Here is an 18092-nt window from a genome sequence, read left to right on the forward strand (position 1 = left end):
GGGTACGCCGTCCCTTCCATGTAGCGTTCTCAGTAACTCGTCATCATTGACCCCCTGAAGGAAAGCTCCACATGCCAGATCATTCGTCATGCCCAGGATCGCCAGGCTTTCCTTGTTAAATCTGATGATAAAGTTTTCTACCGTCTCATTATCTCGCCGACGGATGTGGAGGAGCTCGTTTCTATCTTTCGTGTGTCTGCGCTGCTGGCTAAACTGTAAGATAAACTTTGATTCTAAATCTTCAAAGCTGTCTATTTCACCTGTGGGCTGGCTATCCCACCAAACTCGGGCCGCGCCCACTAGCGTTTGTACGAACATTTTGCACCATAAGGGCATGGACCAACAGGCCACTTCGCCGGCGCTCTTGAATAAGTTGAGATGATCATCCGGGTCGGCGAGACCGTCATACTTGCCAACCGTTTGGGGCATCTTGGGTTTTTCCTTGATAGGAGCCTCGGCGATTCTTCTAGTGAATTTAGACCGGAACGTCGCGTCTATCGGCTTGTACGGTCTGGTAAGTTCATCTTCTTCCACATTTATAGGCTGTGCTGGTGGGGCGTCCATACCCGGGGCAGTTCCTACTATAGGGTTGGAGTTTCCTATTGGAGACACCCAGGGCCTGACCGTGTTTCCCCTGTCGTACACAGGCTCAGCCGTAGGCGGAGTCTGGGTATAAACCGGTTGTGGCGTTGGGACACTCCACCAAGGCGGCATATAAGCCGCGTACGGTGATTGAGTGCTACCTTGGGCCATTCCCTGGAGCGGATACGCTGAACCCCCGTACGAGGGTAAATACCCGTATGGGGGTGCATAACAATACCCAGGGAAGTATATTTGGTTTCCTGGTGTGACGGGGGTGTTCATAATTCCGGCCGGCATGACGACCGGCTGATGAGGCGGCGTCGATAATGCCGCGGTTAGCGCCGCAGAGTATAGCGGTGGCATCGGGGTGGAAGTCAGAGGTTGATAGTATTGAGGCCTGCTAATTTGTGGTGTGATGGTGCTGGGGCTTGCCGATGAGATAACAGGGACGGAGGAGAGGCGTGAAGCCTATGCATTAGTAGTTGTCGCTGGGGTGAACATATTACCGTTAGTTCCCCCTAATCCCCTTGATAGGGCATGTAGAGAAACGGACTTGTCACCACAGTCTGGGAAGAGACGGTGGTGATGTTGTCAAAACCTGGCGGTGGTCCTTCTGCCTCGAACTCTGGGTCCAGCGACCTCGTAACGGCTGGGGAAGACTGTGTGGTGGCACCGAGGCTCGTCCCCAACGTCAGGTTATTGTTTGTCATCGTTTGATCTGCTACGTTCTGATCACTTGCCATGAGGTTCTGTCACTGAATAGGTCCCACGGATGGCGCCAATAAAGAAACACTGACCTATGCGGTGATTATGGGTTAGGACTTCGATGATTAGTGACCCGAACGCTTGGCTGCAAAACAGAAACACCGTTAGGACTCGTTACAGGAATGGGGTTATTCCTGTAACCACCCTCCGGCGTGAGAATAAGTCTCGGTTTGTGGAAGTAAAAGGAAATTGGGAAGAGAAAGTTATATGAGAGCAAGATGATCATACCTTATACGTTTACCTTTATTTATAGGTTTTCCATTAGGGTTTCTTCTAACCTAGGATATATTCCGATAAGTTAGGGATTTACATGATCTTCCCAAAAAGCTGGAGATTTGGTTATGTAACTTCCATGCCGATATGGAAAGTTCTAGAATAATCATTTATATTTATATTAAAATAATAGGTTGTAACCGGGTCGGGTTGACCGATTCGGGTCACACCTCGTCATAAGTCTTGGTAAAAAAAAATAACTAGTTATGAACTAGTTAGTAAATATGTAAAATTATGCCCACTAGGTGTTTGTTAAAATGCCTAAACGAAGCTAAAATGTTGAAATTCCATGTGAAGTGTGCATTTGAGTATGATGATAGATCAATTGACTACTAGGAAGTCAAACTAACCAATGATTTAATCGAGCGATAAAGTCGGCCTAAGACCCGTTAGATGGAGTAGTCATAATTGATAATGACTAATCTAACCGTCTTATGAATTATGATGATAGTTTGACGCCTAACGAGCTAGGTGGAAGCTTGATGAGTGAACGGGTCAAACGAATCAACAAGGAAAGAAGAAAGCGTATTCGGATGCGAGGTAAGTAAAGCTTACGCCTCTTTACATTATGTACAAATTACATAATTGCAAATATTGTTTATGAATGCTACTAAATGGTTGGTATAGAATGTTCCGACACGATTCAATAAGAGCCGGAACAAGGGAAATCAGTAAGAAATCATGAGTTATGGGAAAAGGGGTAAAATGGTAAATTAGTCATGTAATGACGAACAAATAAAAACGGTTTTAAGTAAAACGAGTACAAGGAAAAACCAGGATAGGTTTAAAGGGGATGAAATGGTACTTAAATACCATCTCATACGGACAAATGGTCAATTTGACTAAATAGGTCAATTGGTGTGGGTAACACCATTTGACAATAACATTTGATAATTGCTTGTTGAGTTTTGTAATCACAGGAAATAACATAAGTTGGCATCGCTTTAACTATAAAGATTTAAAGCAAAAGTTAAGTAAACGGGTCAATACTTTGACCCGAGCCAGGTACGTATAACTAAGCTTTTTGGTTAAACATACAATTTTGGTCAAAATATTTAGTGAAAGTCCTTCGTCGTTAAGTGAGGGACTAAAGTTGACAAAACACCCTTGAAGGGTATATTGGGCAAACGACTCATAGAGGTCGTTTAAGAACTTGCATAAAGGTTATGGAATCATTAGACATGAACAAATGTCATAGGAATGCACATTCGCGGGTCAAAATATGCATTTAAGCGTAAACGGGTCAAAATATGCATTTAAGCGTAAACGGGTCAAAATCTTGTAAAAAGGTAATAAGCCGACTGCATAAAAGTCTCAAAATTTATTAAGCCGGATGATAGACTTTAACTCCATATGATGGAGAATCAAATTACAAACATGTAGGAAGAAACGGTAGGTCAAACGGACAAGCGAATTTAAAGATACGAAAGATTTCGTGTCAATTACGGCAAAATGGAAAGGCTGAATGCAGGGGCCACCGTAACTTACGGTGCCACCGTAAGTTACGGTGGAGCTGAATTATTTACGGTGGTTGCCTACTGTTGTACGGTAGGAAAATTTTATTACAGAGGCCACCGTAACTTACGGTGCCACCATAAGTTACGGTGGAGGTCATTTTCAAATTTTTGTTTTTGGAATCAATGGTTTCCCGGACTCGTTTGGACACGTTTTAAAGCCCGTAAGACTAAAGCATTTCGTGTTTATGAAATGTAGGTACACTTTGGATGCCGGAAGACGATCAAGCTCAACGAAGGACCGAACACGATATAGATACATGCTTCGACACTTTGACACATTGCAAATTTTAAACAACGACTTCAACCACGTTATGTAGAATAACTTATGAATTGTAAAAGTTTTAATAAATTCGTATTTTTATAGTATGTGTAGGCTTAACTACACATCTAATTGTTGGTGTTTACATATAAAATTGTTAATTAGTAACTAGGGTGTTACATACCGCGCCCAGAATAGGGGTATAACCCAAGATGATGTCACCCTCGCTAATGAGCTCCAGAAAACCGCACCGGGCCCGCCATACACCAGGCCAAACCCAACCATGGATCCTGCAATACAGTGTGTAGTCGACACAGGCCACCCGTAATATGATGCAACCTGACCAAGACCCAAAAAGTCATCATTTTTCTTGTATAAAAAGTCAACCGCAGCTCCCTAGTTTAGTTTAAGGATCTTTCTTGTTCTAGGAATATAAGTTTTTTTAAACCTGAAAAAATCAACGTTTTTTCTGTGTAAAAAATCAAATGCAGGCCCGTAGTTTAGTTTAAGGACCTTTTTCGTTCTAGGGGTGGATCCAAGATTTGTTACCAGAGTATGTACCATCACAAAAGGATGCAAACTGATCAAGATTACAAAAGCAGCATTTTGTTTCAGGATTACAATTCCCTTATATATGGACAACCGACGCCTGTTCTCGGGCACTTCCTACAAAACCAAATTACAGTCCCGTGTCAAAATTCACACCCTTTTTCTGATATAAAAATCTAGAAAACATTCAACAGCAAACTTACCAATTAGATTTAAACAATGTCTCTGGTTCTAAGGTCCAGTTCTGGTACAATCTGAAGCTTCAATGGCTTGCTTATTCAGAATCTGAAATTAAAACAAAAACAAAAATGGACATCTTTCTATAAATTTTGGTATAAAATTCTGTTCAAATCCAAATTCAGTCTTAAAATTCCAAATTTGAAAAAACCAAAAACCAATCCGATGAACATCACCATCTGCTTTCCCATAAGTATGAATTCTAAATCTCCTAACCATTTTTAAAAAACAAGAATTTTTATTAAATATCAAATTATGAAACCTATGAACTCACAATTTACAAGCACTTGATAAACACCAACCGATGAACTAACCAGCTAAAGAAAGAGTACACTTATAAAAGTTAATAGTCAAACCTTGACGCAATGTTGAGCTTTATGGTGAGAACTGGCTGTTTAAAAGAATCATATAACACTCTTCTCTTTTAAACAAGGCATTAAATGTGAACTGGCTGAAAAATCAGAGATTTCTCTTAGAAAGTATATCAAAATCATCTAACTAAATGTTATAAAAATTAAGATTAGTAGTAAGAGACTCACCGAATGCCAAGATTCATCATGCTCAAGGTCTTGGTGGTGTGTTCTATAGTTCTCCTGTAACAATCATTCATCTCTTAAAACCATGAAAAAGCATGAAAGTTCATAATCAAACAGATTCCAATATTGGAGGCTAGCAAATCAAATATAGATTTACTCTCGATTACCTAGTTTCTAGATTTTCAAGATACCTAAAATACTTGGTGTCAAATTACACGTATCAGACACAATTCCAGTTCTCAAAACTAACACAGATCAAGAGTAAGAATATTTTATCAGATACGTTACAGGTCTATACCCAAATATAGACTTTGGTAACTTTCAACCAATTTGACTTATTTGAAATTCGATCAACTCGTTGAGTATTTATGATCACCCTTTTTACTCAACTTGTTACCCAGACCTGTTTATGAGGTTTTCTAGAATTTGAGTTTTATTTATTCGAAAATTTTACAAGAATTTATCAATCTAAGCACGCGCAAATACTGTGTTTGATTCTGTTATGTATATTGAACCAAACTTGTTATCTTCATGGTTACGGAAAGAAAGTACCTCAGATCTCACGACTTCCACATCCTACTTGAGCGCTCAGTTAATGGTTGAAGCATCTTTATATTGGTGCATAGCCATCATGACAAAACCGAGTACTCTGCCCATAGTTGTTCCACCTGGGATTAGTTGGGCAACCAGTCCAAACGTACCATGCTCATCCCTAAAGCAAATCAGATAAGGGACCATACTCCATCCTACAGAGGAACACCATGCCACAAAAAAGAAATTAGCTTATAACCTGACTCACTCCAGAACAAAAACACTCACACCCCACTAAACAAAACCCGAATAGAATCAACCAGCACGCCGCCACACTACTTTTTTTACACAATAAAGATTACGTGAATAGAATCATAGTCAAGTATCGCATAACACATAATCAAAGTGGCTTAACATAATCAAAATGGCATAAAATAACGTTATTGAAATTGAAAACTAATGAATTGAAAAAAATCGGTCGAATGGAAAAAAAAAAAGAAGAAACCTGAGAGCTGAACTGCTTTAAAATTTTCCTATTTCAATTCCTTGTATACCCATAACAAAAATCGAGTTTTTTTTTACCTTCAATGTAAGACAACAAATTCACACATATCATTAATACCAAACCCTAATAATAACATATCAAAATATACAATATACCTCGGACAGAAGCCGATTCTTTAGAAATTCCTTCACAACTTGATGACGAAGAACAACATGGCTATGAATCACAAATCAAAAGCAATTATCACAAATTATTAAGAATCTTAATAACTAAACTAACCGATTATAGACAAAACAACCAAAATTGTAGTAATATTAAGCAAAATAAAAAGTGAAAAACCATCACATGTGCTCAAACGTATCATCAAAATACTTCTTGGTGAACTGGGTCTGGCCAATAGTTGATTTATATTCCCAAAGTTGAAGATTCCAAGATTTGAAGCAAATTCTTTTCAGATAAATGAAACAAATAGTAAAACAATTAGAATAGAATATGAAGATTATAGAAGAACACTGGATTGAATGTAAACCCTAGCCTTGTTTTATGAAAAACTTACATTATATTAAAGATCGAAAACCAACTTACCAGGTTTCTTTCTCAATCGTAGAGTAAACATTTCTAGGGTTCTTTCAAGTAAAAAGAGATGAAACGATGAAGATGCAGAGATGAAACGACGAAGATGCAGAGATGAAACGGTGGATTTGAATGATTAGGGTTTGGGAGACGCAATCAAATCAATGACGGCTGAGGAGAGGAGCGCCAGAGAGCAGAATGACGGAATTAGGGTTTGTAAGCGTGAAATGAGGCGAATGAATGATTTAGGTTTATTAGACACTTTATATACTCGGGTCAAAAAACCGGGTATCGATGTTGCATTTCGGATCCCGTGTGAAAATAATAGCCTTCCCACATTTTCCCGCCAAAAATCCATTGTGGTTGCACCATCACTTGACACGTGTCCCACATTTTATTCATATATTATATATATAGATAATAAAAGAAACCACTTTTGGGGACACTTGTCATCATATTAGGTCATCTCCTTATAGATAATTATTATTAATTTACTCTTTTATAGATAATTATTATTTTAGTTTAATATTATTCAGTTTAATATCTTATATTATAGATAACTCTTCTACTAAATATTATTAGTTTAATACCAAAAACTATCTTTAAATGACATTCGTTTATTTCATTGGACCAGCATAAATCTCCACTATTATTCATTTTGCCGCGAAAGTTAAAAAAAAATCAATATTTTATGAACTAAGAGGCTAACCAAACGCTTTGGATTTTCAACATTCAATAATTTTTATTATTTATACTCTTTTATTTTACAACAAGCCACACACCTATAGCCGGCTATGGTGTGCGAGGAGAACTTTCACATAAGGCCCGTGATTTCGAGGGATACGATATTTTTTAAAAAATTCGATATATATATATGTTATTTAAAAAAAAATTGTAAACACATACTAATTTCAATAAAAACCAAACTTTGTATTAATATATTAAATATTTTTATTTTCACTATACAAAATTACATCTACGCTACCTATGTAATACATGAGGTTTTTTAAGATATAACTTTTTATTCTTTGATATATAAAATTAGATTTATTGAATTCGTACAATACACGGGGTTTTTTAAGGATATATATTTTTTTTATTATTTAGTACAGAAAATTACACTTATTCAAACCGTGTAATGCGCATATTTATAAAGATGTATTTTTTTATTATTTGGTAAACAATATTACATTTATTCAACCCGTGTAATACACGTGGTTTTAAAGATATAACTTTTTTATTTGGTATATAAAATTACATTTATTCCATCCGTACAATATGTTTCTTATAGATACAGCTTTTTATTATTTAATATATAAAATTATATTTATTCAATCCGTGCAATAAATGAGGTTTTTAAGGATATATTGTTTTATTATTTAGTATATAAAATTTATTTATTCAACCCGTGTAATACACGGGGTTATAACCTAGTGTATATGTATATAAAACAGTGGTGTTTTCATGTATACGTCAACAGTGGCGGATCTAAGAACTTTTTTCACTAGATTCCTTTTGATAGATTCTCACTAATTCTTACTATTTTTTTTTCAAATCATAAAAGGTTCTTACTAATTTTTTCCATTTTTTTTAAACCGAATGGATTTGTAGGAACCCATAAAAGTGGCCTAGATCCGCCACTGCACGACAGAATTAACAAATAAAATAGTAGATAAATACTAAAAATGAGTTTAAGGATTATGCCATTCAACTCTGATTTAAAATTATCTTAAAAATGGGGTGTAGTTATAATTTGAATTAGACAAGGCGACAAGCAAACTAAACACGAATTGGATTTTGGTCAAAAGTGTATCATGTGAAGTGAACCTACCGATCCCTTGTGTGTCGACCAACAATAGGAGAATAAAAATATTTTGATGCTTTCACAAAATAAAAACAATAAAAATTGGTGGGTACTACTTAAATATTAAAGGTTAAAATAAATCATAAAAGTAATGAAAAACAACAGTATAAAACAACATTTAAAGCTTAAACCGGTAAAATCTGAAACCTTTATTTGATGATGATGATGATTATTATTATTATTATTATTATTATTATTATTATTATTATTATTATTATTATTATTATTATTATTATTATTATTAATTGATTAATTAACATAAAAGTTATTATATCTTCATGTATATTATTTAAATAAAAAATATAGAAAATTAAAAGAATCAATGATTCTTAAAGCTTTGATGATCAATCAAGACCCAACGTGTCATCACTACCCCTCTCTAGTCTCTGCCACTTGTCCTTTCTTTATGTCCCCCACCTTCTTTCAGAAGGGCATTTTCGTCCATTCCATTTTAACGTTGTTGGTTTTCAATTTCTCTCACAATCCATCCTCGCAAATTGAAAAGTCTAAAACGAACCTTCCACTTGTTGAAGTTTCACTATTTACCCAATATTTTGATCCAATGTCCATGTTAGGTCATTATACGGTTTTATGGCATACAAGTTCTATTTTCTCTCTAGAAGTGAATTTGCGTTTCATGATAAAGGTTGGCAACCAACTTGATGGTAAACCACCTAATCTAGGTATTCGATCACATGTGTAACTTGATTTTGTTAAGAATCATATTATCATTTAAAGAGAATATGATAGCTCACAAAAACCAAGTATTGTTATCATTTTCTTGTTATAAAGCGTTAGTTGTTTAAGAGTTTTGTGACATGGTCTACAATCAAATAATGATGCTTAATTTTTAAATTCTTTCTCTCACGATTAATCACATGTAAACGAATGACAAAGTTACTTTTTATTAGCCACACTTGAAACTTTCTGGTTGTTTATAACTTATTTTTTACCTTAAAGTTATGAGGAGTGGGTCTAAAAGTTAGCAGATTTTTATCTGGACCAGCTGGATAAAGGGACGTCGGGGCAGAAATGGCGGAAACTTCAAATGAGCGCAACTTGGGTTATGATTAAAGTTACGGGGCCGAGGATCATGTGATGGAAAGATCTCAACGAGCTGAATCACATGGCAAACCACCCAGCTTTTAGGCCTGAATTCATTGATTTAGGGATCCAATTTCGTCAATCAAAGTTTTTGACCAAATTCGTCAATCTTCCAGAGTTCCTTTTCTAGCCAATAACACGTAAGTAAATGATTAGTGTGATTTAGATCTTTATTTATGGTGTCAATTTTAATTTATTTCAATCAGTTTGTAATTTCGAGAATTTGGCAAACCTGCCAAATTAAAAAAAAAAAAAAAAAAACCTATAACATGGCACCTTATGTAATGGTTTATGCATCTTGAAAATCAACTTCTTTTGAGAATTTATCTTATTGATTTATACTTTCGTTCTGTGTCAAAAAAAAAAAAAAAAAAAAAAAAACTTGTGCTATGTTAAATGGCTTACATACCAAGATTGGCTACATTTGATTCAAAACAAATATACTAACATATATCATATTTACACTAATACTCTTTCATATTCGTCACAGTCATACTTTTTTTTATTACAAAAGCAACCTATATTACATAACAAGATATGATGAGTGATTGTCCACAGATTGATATAACTATAAACATATTTAAACCATGTCTTTGTAAAGGCAAATTTAATCTATACTTAAAAACCATGATCATATTAAAAAGATAATGAAGATAATTTGGAGATTGCAAGTTCGAATCCGAGTCAACACGGGTTTTCGTCTCACCATGCGTTACGCCAAAGAGTCTCGACTCTTGTAGCGACTCAATGTTTGTCAAGTCCCATGGGGACATGGAGAAGTCCCGTATACCAGTGTTAATTGCCCTTTCGTGGAGAAACCCTAGATTTCGATCCGGGGGCAGCCCTATAGCCGTTACCTTTTTTTTTTTTATTAATATTCCAACGGTCAAAAGTGGGGGGGGGGCACATAATTTGCTTCGTCGAGAACGTCTGAAAACGGACGGGGAGGACGGCGACGTATGGGGGCGGCACGGTGTTTGGACCGTCGCCGACCCGCGACGGGCCGGGGCCGACCCCCATACCGTATAGCCTAACCGTCCAGTGAATAAAATCTTGATAATCGCTATTTTGAAAAAAGAAAATCTATACTTATAAACCATGATGATAATGACAATCTTGAAATTCTAAACCAAATAACTACAACCACTCACAACATCAAGGACCCAAAACGTAAAACAATATATTTTCATCTTTCATTGTCCTGTTTTCTTTTCCATCCCCACGAATCTCTTCCTGATTTGCTCTCTATCTCTCTTACTCTTACACACCACCACCCAACGACAACATTTAAACAAAAGAAAAAAAAAACATATCCTTTCAACCATTCTTTCCGGCAACTGTTTTCACCTCAATCTCATCACACCTCACCTCTTTCTTATTCGATTCCCAAACCAATATGCAAACTACAACCAACTTTCTCCTTCTTAATAATTCACCTCATTCAGATCATCACACTAACTCATAATAATAATAATAATAAAATATTATTATTATTATTATTATTTTTATTGTGTTCGGTATGGGCGACAGAACAAGCAATGAGATGGAGAATTTATCTCTACAATCAAAAAGCCCAACTCCCAGAGATTTGTTACAAAGATTTACAAAAAGATCCGACCCGGATGAGGATATCGGATCCGGGTCGGGTGAAGAGGTGGAACTAAATCTTGGGTTGTCGTTAGGTGGAAGATTTGGTGTTGATAAGAATAATAATAAGTTACTGAGGTCATCTTCAATTGCTGCGATTTTACCGGTGGCAAGAGACGACGACGTTTTAAGTGGTGGTCATGAGAATCTGAGTCCGGGTCCTGGTCCGGGTCGAGGTTATTCGGGTCTTATCCGAACATCATCGTTGCCGGTGGAGACGGAGGAGGAATGGAGGAAGAGGAAGGAGCTGCAGAGCTTGCGGCGGCTGGCGGCGAAGCGGCGGCGATCGGAGAAGCAGAAAAGTTTGACTAGAGGTGAACGGGATGAGTACGTGGCAGCTATGGGTCGGGTCGGGTCGTCCCCGGGTCCACTGTTTGGGTCGGGTAAATGGCCTCCTAGAGGTGGGGGGTTGTCTCCAGAAGGGGGTGTGTCAGAGTTGGAGAGTAGGTGTCGTCAAGGTAATGATTGTACTTTATGCATTGTTGTTTGTACTTTCTATTTTTGTAACATGTTTTTGTTGTTGACGTGATGAACTAGATTCATGTTATCCTTTTCTTGCCCTAAAACCATGCCCTTTTTCCAGAACCTAAATTGTTAAATCCAGTTTAAAATGCTTCGAGGGCATATATATTGTGCAATATTAGTTGTATCTTGGCCTGGATTAAACAGTTTATGTTCTGGAGAAAAAGATTATAAAAACCTAGATTTAACAGGCTCACAAGTTACAAAAAGTTACTCAACATCAGCTTATTAAAAGCTCAGCTCGGCTCCTTTACACTTCTACACGCAATCCTAGAGGTTTAAGTGATGTTGTTTTCCAATTTTCAGGATCAAGTGGTGAAACGAGCTCGTTGTTACAAGAAAGTTCGTCGGGTTCAAACCCGCGGCTTGATGTGGAGGTAGAGGGGGGGAGTTCCGATAGGAAAAAGGCGGGGAAAGAGGTTGGTTCGATGGAGGACATGCCTTGTGTTTTCACGCAAGGGGATGGTCCGAACGGGAGAGTGGTAGAAGGGATATTATACAAGTATGGAAAAGGCGAACAAGTGAAGATAATGTGTGTTTGTCATGGTAGTTTTTTGTCACCGGCGGAGTTTGTGCGGCACGCGGGTGGAACCGACTTTGTTCATCCCTTGAAACACATTGTTGTTAAACCTGGTTCCTCGTTTTCATGATTGAATGTTGGTTTATTGAGCGTCAGTGCTTGCATGGTGGGGGTCTTGAATGTTTGTATAGTATTATTTTCATAGATTTTTGATGCAAAGTGATATGATATCGATATGAGTATATGACGACCCTTGGATGAATGATCCTTGTATGGGGCTTGTAGTTTGTTGCTTAATTAATGGTAGCTGGTTTTTCTTATATTTTCTTCCTACGTATATCATTTATACCGACTAAACTCTATTTTCGTTTATTTATTAAACGATCGAGCATGAACATAAGTTTTTGTTCATTATTTAAACGTTATTAATTTACATGAATGGACATATAAGGCTACAAGGTATGGTGATGGTCTTCCAAGGGAGGATGATCCGCCATGTAGGCGCCACATCATAGTCCTCCCAAGGATGCTTCATCCCCCAAAAGTAGAGGGTATGGGAGGATGGTCCTAGTCATAGTCCTCCCCACCATTTTTATGTTTTTTTTTTAATGTTCTACTTTTTTTTTAACATTTAACAAATAAACTAACAAAATATTTTCATTAATATTAAAACCACATTACATAAATTTAAACAAAACATACACTTAATAAAAAAAACATAGACTTAAATAATATCATGATTCTTCATGATGTCGGTTTGTAGTTTTTCAACATCGAACGTTTCGGCTGGGGATACTGATCGACATCCATCGTAATTATTTCCCATTCCTTGAGCCGAATTTTTCATCGGAAATTCGGATTTTCTCATTCGACAATCGGACCTTCTCGCGTAACTTTTCTTCCGCCACACGAGTTTTTTCTTCGACGGCCCGCTCCTTCGCCTTCGTCTTTTGGGCCGAGACGTCGTTGTACATTTTTAACTGTTCCATAAACTCTTCCATCTTCGGGTCCACCTTTTCCTTTTCTTTCCCCTTGGCCCGCTCCTTCTTTGATTTGTCTCGGCCCGTTGTACGCTCCGCTTCATGTACGGCATACTCCTCTTCGTCAAAGTCGGCGTCATCATTTAAGTTTATGTGACACCTCGCGTCCGATCCACTGGCGCTAAAACTACCCGTTTCCGATGTTTTTTGGCGTTTCGCCATCTCCACCTCGTTGGGAATCGGCGCCTATTTTGGTTCGTTTTTCAAAATTTCCCACGCGCGAACGTGAGCAAAGTTGGTATTACCATTGTCCGCCTTATACTTCTCCAACGCTTGTTTGAACACATCGTCGTCGCTCATGCCGCTACGACGCCCACTTGTATATATTTTATTATATTCCTCGCAAAACCTATTGACGGACGCGTTCATTTTCCGCCACTTTGATGACACCGAGTCGATATCTCGATACGGGCCTTGGTCCATAACGCCGAGGAACTTCGCCAAAACCTTGGACCAAAACCCGTCACCCGTTTGGTTATTACCTATAAAAAAACAAACAAAATATATAAAGTGTTAACACAAATCTGTTAAAATCTGTGTATTTTCGTTTATGTTCATGCATTTACGTTTATGAATGTTCGTTAAAATCTGTGTATTTTCGTTGATTTTCCTATTCTCATTTAAATAAATTTATTACTTATACTAGTAAGTTGAACCAACCCATTTAAGAGTCATTGACCTTATAAATCTTTTTCATATTTTAGAACAATGGATCTATCAATCCATTTCTGGGTTTAGAATAAATTTACCGATCGGTTAGAACTTAGAAGATGGTTTCACCAATATCAACCAATGTCAAATGAAAACCCGCAACCATCGTCCCTATTGAGTCTCGACCTCTTCACCAATGTTCGATCTAATTAGGTTATTTCTCACATGATCATGCATGTTCGTGAGTTTGCCATTTATTTTTGTTGAACATGATTTGCTTAATGTGATATGAAAGAAGCTAATCTGACATTTAACAAGATCTCTCCTACCATTTGATCATGTTGAGTATGGTTAGAAGTAGGGTTGTGAGCTCGGGCTCGTCAAAAGCTCGAGTTAGCTTGTGGCTCGTCGAGCCAGATCATTTATTTAAAGAAAATATTGTTTTTTTTTTTTTGTTCTTGTATTTTTTTACGCATAATACATAAAACCAATAAACATAAATAAGCGACACTTTAGGCTAATAGAACAAGATTTACTAATTGAAAATCATAGCTTAAAAATATATTAGAACTTTAATACTTTGTCTATGTGTGTGTATGTATGTTTTAAATCTCGGCTTTATTTTAAATGAGCCAATGAGCATCTAACGAGCGGGCCACGAACCGAACCCACCTTGGCTCGAGCTTAACTCATTTATAAACCAAGCCAAGCCGGCTCGGCTTATTTAAAACCGAGCCAATTTTGAGTCGAGCTATTTTCGAGTGAACTTCAAACAAGCCACGAGCTTTTAAAAAGGTCAGAGTTAGAAGTGTTTGATTCTGTTGATGGTGTGAAGTCGAATGTAGTTAGTTATTTTAAAGAAAGTGTGTACATTTAGTAAGATAGGTGTAATTTTTGTTGTGGTAGGATGGTGGGAGAAAAACAAAGTTAAGTTTATAATTTGTTCAAAAATCAAAATTGTTGATGTCTTATGTGTTCTAAGTTATTGACCCAGTTATATGCTTATTTGTAAAACCGGTTAGTATCGTCATTGTTATGAGCTACACAATGATTCGGTATACTTATTATTACTATCATAAGCAAAATGAGAATTTTGCATCTATTGAGCTTGATTGAAGAACGGACATGAGTTTTGGAAGAACTTTACGTAATAGATTTGTAAATTTAGACATGTGTAATTGACTAATTGTTACGTTTACGCTTCCTAAAATATATTTATTCATCGATGATCTAGATTTAATAGACCCTAAAACTTAAAGAAGAAATATCAAATATAAAGGCTGATTCTAAACACACCCCTCCTTCTCCTAGTTATTTAGTAATTAGAGCATTCTCATCCAATCCATCAAATTATACATACATTCCACTAAAAAACAACTCATATATCAATATATTTTCACTAAAAACAAATATTTTTTCTCTCTCCTTTTCAATTAAATAATATTATCATTACATTTTTCTCTCTCATTCACTCACAACCACTTTTAATATGTATTAAAAAAATTATACTGGGTGAACAATGTTCCCCCAAATATACAGATGAACAATAACATTTTCTCTCTCCTCCACTCACAACCATTTTTTATACCCTTTATATTATAAAAACTACCCCTCACATATTTTGATGATTTGGATGAGAATGCTCTTAGGAGGGTGTAGAAAGTAGCACCCAATATAAATCAATCAAATGTCACCTTCATACAACTTTTTAACTAAATGAGTGACACGTATATATTCATTTGTAATTATTATCCATGATAATGATAAATAGTTCAAAAGGTTTAATCAAATAGTGTTGGTTGAAAGGTCTCGTTTTTATACAAGACTCTGGCTATTTATACACCTCCTTGGTCTATTTACACACCCTAAAACATTCCGCTTTATTTAAAGCGGAGCGTTTTAGGTTAAAGTCAACAGACAAGGGCTGAGCCTGTAAGTCCTTGTCTGATAACCTCGTATCAAAGTGCCCCGCTTTGCCAAAGCAGGGCGTTTTGGACTGGGTGTTTATTTTTGGGGGAAAAGTTAGGTTTTGGTGGAAAAAATGAGTTGTTGGTTTGTTGTTTGGTTGTATTTGGTTGTGTGCTTTTTTTTTTTTGTTGAAAAGTTGTAGATTTTTGTTTTATTTTATAAAACATATATAGTTTAAAGTTGATTTAAAGTTGTTTTATTTTTACAAAACATATATAGTTTTTTTGTTGTTTTTTATGTCCTCGAGAGTCTTGGGATGATGTGTACGCGCTGTGACGAGGAAGATCGTACGAGCCATCGAACCAAGTCCATATTGTCTGTGATAAGAAACTTGTTTTTTTGTTGTTTTTTCTGTTTTCGAGAGTCTTGTGGGATTCGATGTAGTTTTAAGCATGGATTGGTTAGTTCATAACCAAGTCCACGTTGCCTGTGATAAGAAACTTGTCAAAATTAAATCCCCATCTGGCAATATACTCGCTATTGTGGAAGATCAACACTATGGATCGCCCGAGAAAGCTTTTATGCTTAAGGCATCCAAGTGCTTGAATTGAGAATGAGCCATCTACATGACGCAAGTAACTATTGACGAATTAGAGCTGAAGGTGGAAGACCTTTTTGTGGTTGGACATGAAGGTCTATAGCCACCTTTGAAGCAAAATGCCTAATATGTGCGCAAGTAAGTCGAACATCATAGACCATCTGGTCTGCATCAATAAACTAGAAATTTCCCACATAGATATGGGAAATATTAACAATGGATCTAATTTCCAAGTTACCTAAGATCAATCGTAGCAATGACGCGATATGGGTTATAGTCGACAGACTGACTAAGTCGGCGCTTCTTGTCAATTAAGGAAAACTTATAATTCCGACAAGTTAAGCTATATAAAGACAACATCGAGTCTCCTTATGGAGTACCATTATCTATAGTATCGAATTTAGATACTAAATATATTCTTATTTATGGAAAATTTCCAGCAAAAGCGCTTAGTACATTCTTAAATTCTAGTACAGCTTACCGCCCAGACTAATGGGTAGAGTAAGCGTACTGACAAGGTATGACCCGGATCGGCTAACCCGACCCGGTCATTACCTATTGTTTTATTACAAATATTTAATTACAAACGTTTATTCTAGAATGTTCCATTCTGCATGGATAAACCACGTAACCAAATCCCTAATCTTTTGAGAAAATCATGCAAATCCCTAACTTATTGGAGCCCATCCTAAGTTAAGGGAAACCCTAATGGTAAACTATAAATAGAGGTAAACATCTAAGGTATGATCATCTTGCTCTCGTTTACTCTTCTTCTCTCTACATATTTACTTTCTCCCATACCGAGACTTATTCTCACGCTGGAGGGTGGTTACAGGGATAACCCCATTCCTGTAACGAGTCCTAACGGTGTTCTGTTTTGCAGTAGCTGTTCGGATCGCCAAAGAGTTGAAGTCCTAGCCAGATCTTACGCATAAGGTCAGTGTTTCTTCACGTACCATCCAAACCCTGGAGAACATGCTACGTGCATGCATAATTGTCACATCCCAACCGATGGCGGAATCATCGGGGCGCGACACTAGGCGAAGCAGATTGCTCAAGAGAATCCATAACAACTATATTGCGATAATATTCATTACATTTGTCATCCCATACTAACAAAGTATACAATCACATAAGTTATCACAGATTTCTTGTCCTCTCGAACAATTCAAATCCGACAACCTAGATTTTAGGTGAGTTTCTAGACTTCCTAGCTTGATTTGATGTAGACTTCGACTAAACCTGCAACATACGTTAAAATATTGTCAATACAAAAGTATTGGCGAGTATACAGGTTTGATATGTAATAGTATAATAGATTAAATGTGCTGCGAATTCCCACATGCATAAACGTAATACACGACATATATACTCACAAAACTGATACTACCAGCTAAGTCCTCGATGCTCGACTCTTCGATGGCATAACTAGACCCCGTCGGGCAAAATAGTACTATACTAGTCGTGGTGGGACGTCACGAGTATAAGTCCTAGCATACATGCAACTAGCATCACGTATATCTATGCAATCAGTTATTCGCAAGTGATAAATTGTCCAATTGAATCATTCGTTTGATAAGTTCGATTTATAAGGAACGTGTGTTACACCCAAAATTCGATAAAAAAGGGGTCAAGTATACTCACAGTGTGTATTCGGTTGGATTGACGGAATGGTGCCTGAGAATGCCCTGATTTCAGACTAATTACATGAGTATTGGGTTACGCGTTATACGGTATCGAATTACGTGAAATTGGACGAAAATTGGATTGAAACTGGCCCATTCGGATGGACCGCTCGATCGAGTGGGCTGCTCGATCGAGTGGGCCGTTCGATCGAGTGGGCCGTTCGATCGGCTGTCCATCCGATCGGCTGGGCCGCTCGATCGACTGGGCCGCTCGATCAGCCAGCCT

The 18092-nt window shown here is 37.1% G+C and overlaps 1 protein-coding gene and 2 long non-coding RNA genes across 3 annotated transcripts; 2 read left to right on the forward strand and 1 right to left on the reverse strand.

Annotated features, from left to right (window-relative positions):
- The first annotated feature begins 2076 nt into the window (after nt 1–2076).
- Nucleotides 2077–3503, forward strand: LOC110896862. Its single transcript, XR_002568233.2, has 2 exons — nt 2077–2160; nt 3334–3503. It is a non-coding gene; the product is annotated as an uncharacterized LOC110896862 (long non-coding RNA).
- A 2410-nt stretch (nt 3504–5913) lies between these two features.
- On the reverse strand, nt 5914–6389 carry LOC118484943. Its single transcript, XR_004875146.1, has 3 exons — nt 6340–6389; nt 6100–6201; nt 5914–5970 (listed from the first exon to the last, which is right to left on the reverse strand). It is a non-coding gene; the product is annotated as an uncharacterized LOC118484943 (long non-coding RNA).
- Nucleotides 6390–10508: 4119 nt separating this feature from the next.
- LOC110895346 (ninja-family protein AFP3) lies at nt 10509–12309 on the forward strand. The gene is made up of 2 exons (XM_022142648.2): nt 10509–11400; nt 11771–12309. Exons 1-2 carry the CDS (start codon nt 10815–10817, stop codon nt 12112–12114), a joined length of 930 nt encoding a protein of 309 aa, XP_021998340.2. The 5' UTR covers nt 10509–10814; the 3' UTR covers nt 12115–12309.
- The last annotated feature ends 5783 nt before the right edge of the window (nt 12310–18092 follow it).

This window comes from Helianthus annuus, chromosome 12, assembly GCF_002127325.2.
Source record: "Helianthus annuus cultivar XRQ/B chromosome 12, HanXRQr2.0-SUNRISE, whole genome shotgun sequence".
Taxonomy (NCBI): domain Eukaryota; kingdom Viridiplantae; phylum Streptophyta; class Magnoliopsida; order Asterales; family Asteraceae; genus Helianthus; species Helianthus annuus.

Excerpts from the sequence above, each read along its gene's own strand:
- LOC110895346 (XM_022142648.2), top strand. The coding sequence starts at position 10,815 with ATGGGCGACAGAACAAGCAATGAGATGGAGAATTTATCTCTACAATCA. Across the intron at positions 11,401-11,770 it reads GGAGAGTAGGTGTCGTCAAG|GATCAAGTGGTGAAACGAGC; the intron begins GTAATGATTGTA and ends TCCAATTTTCAG.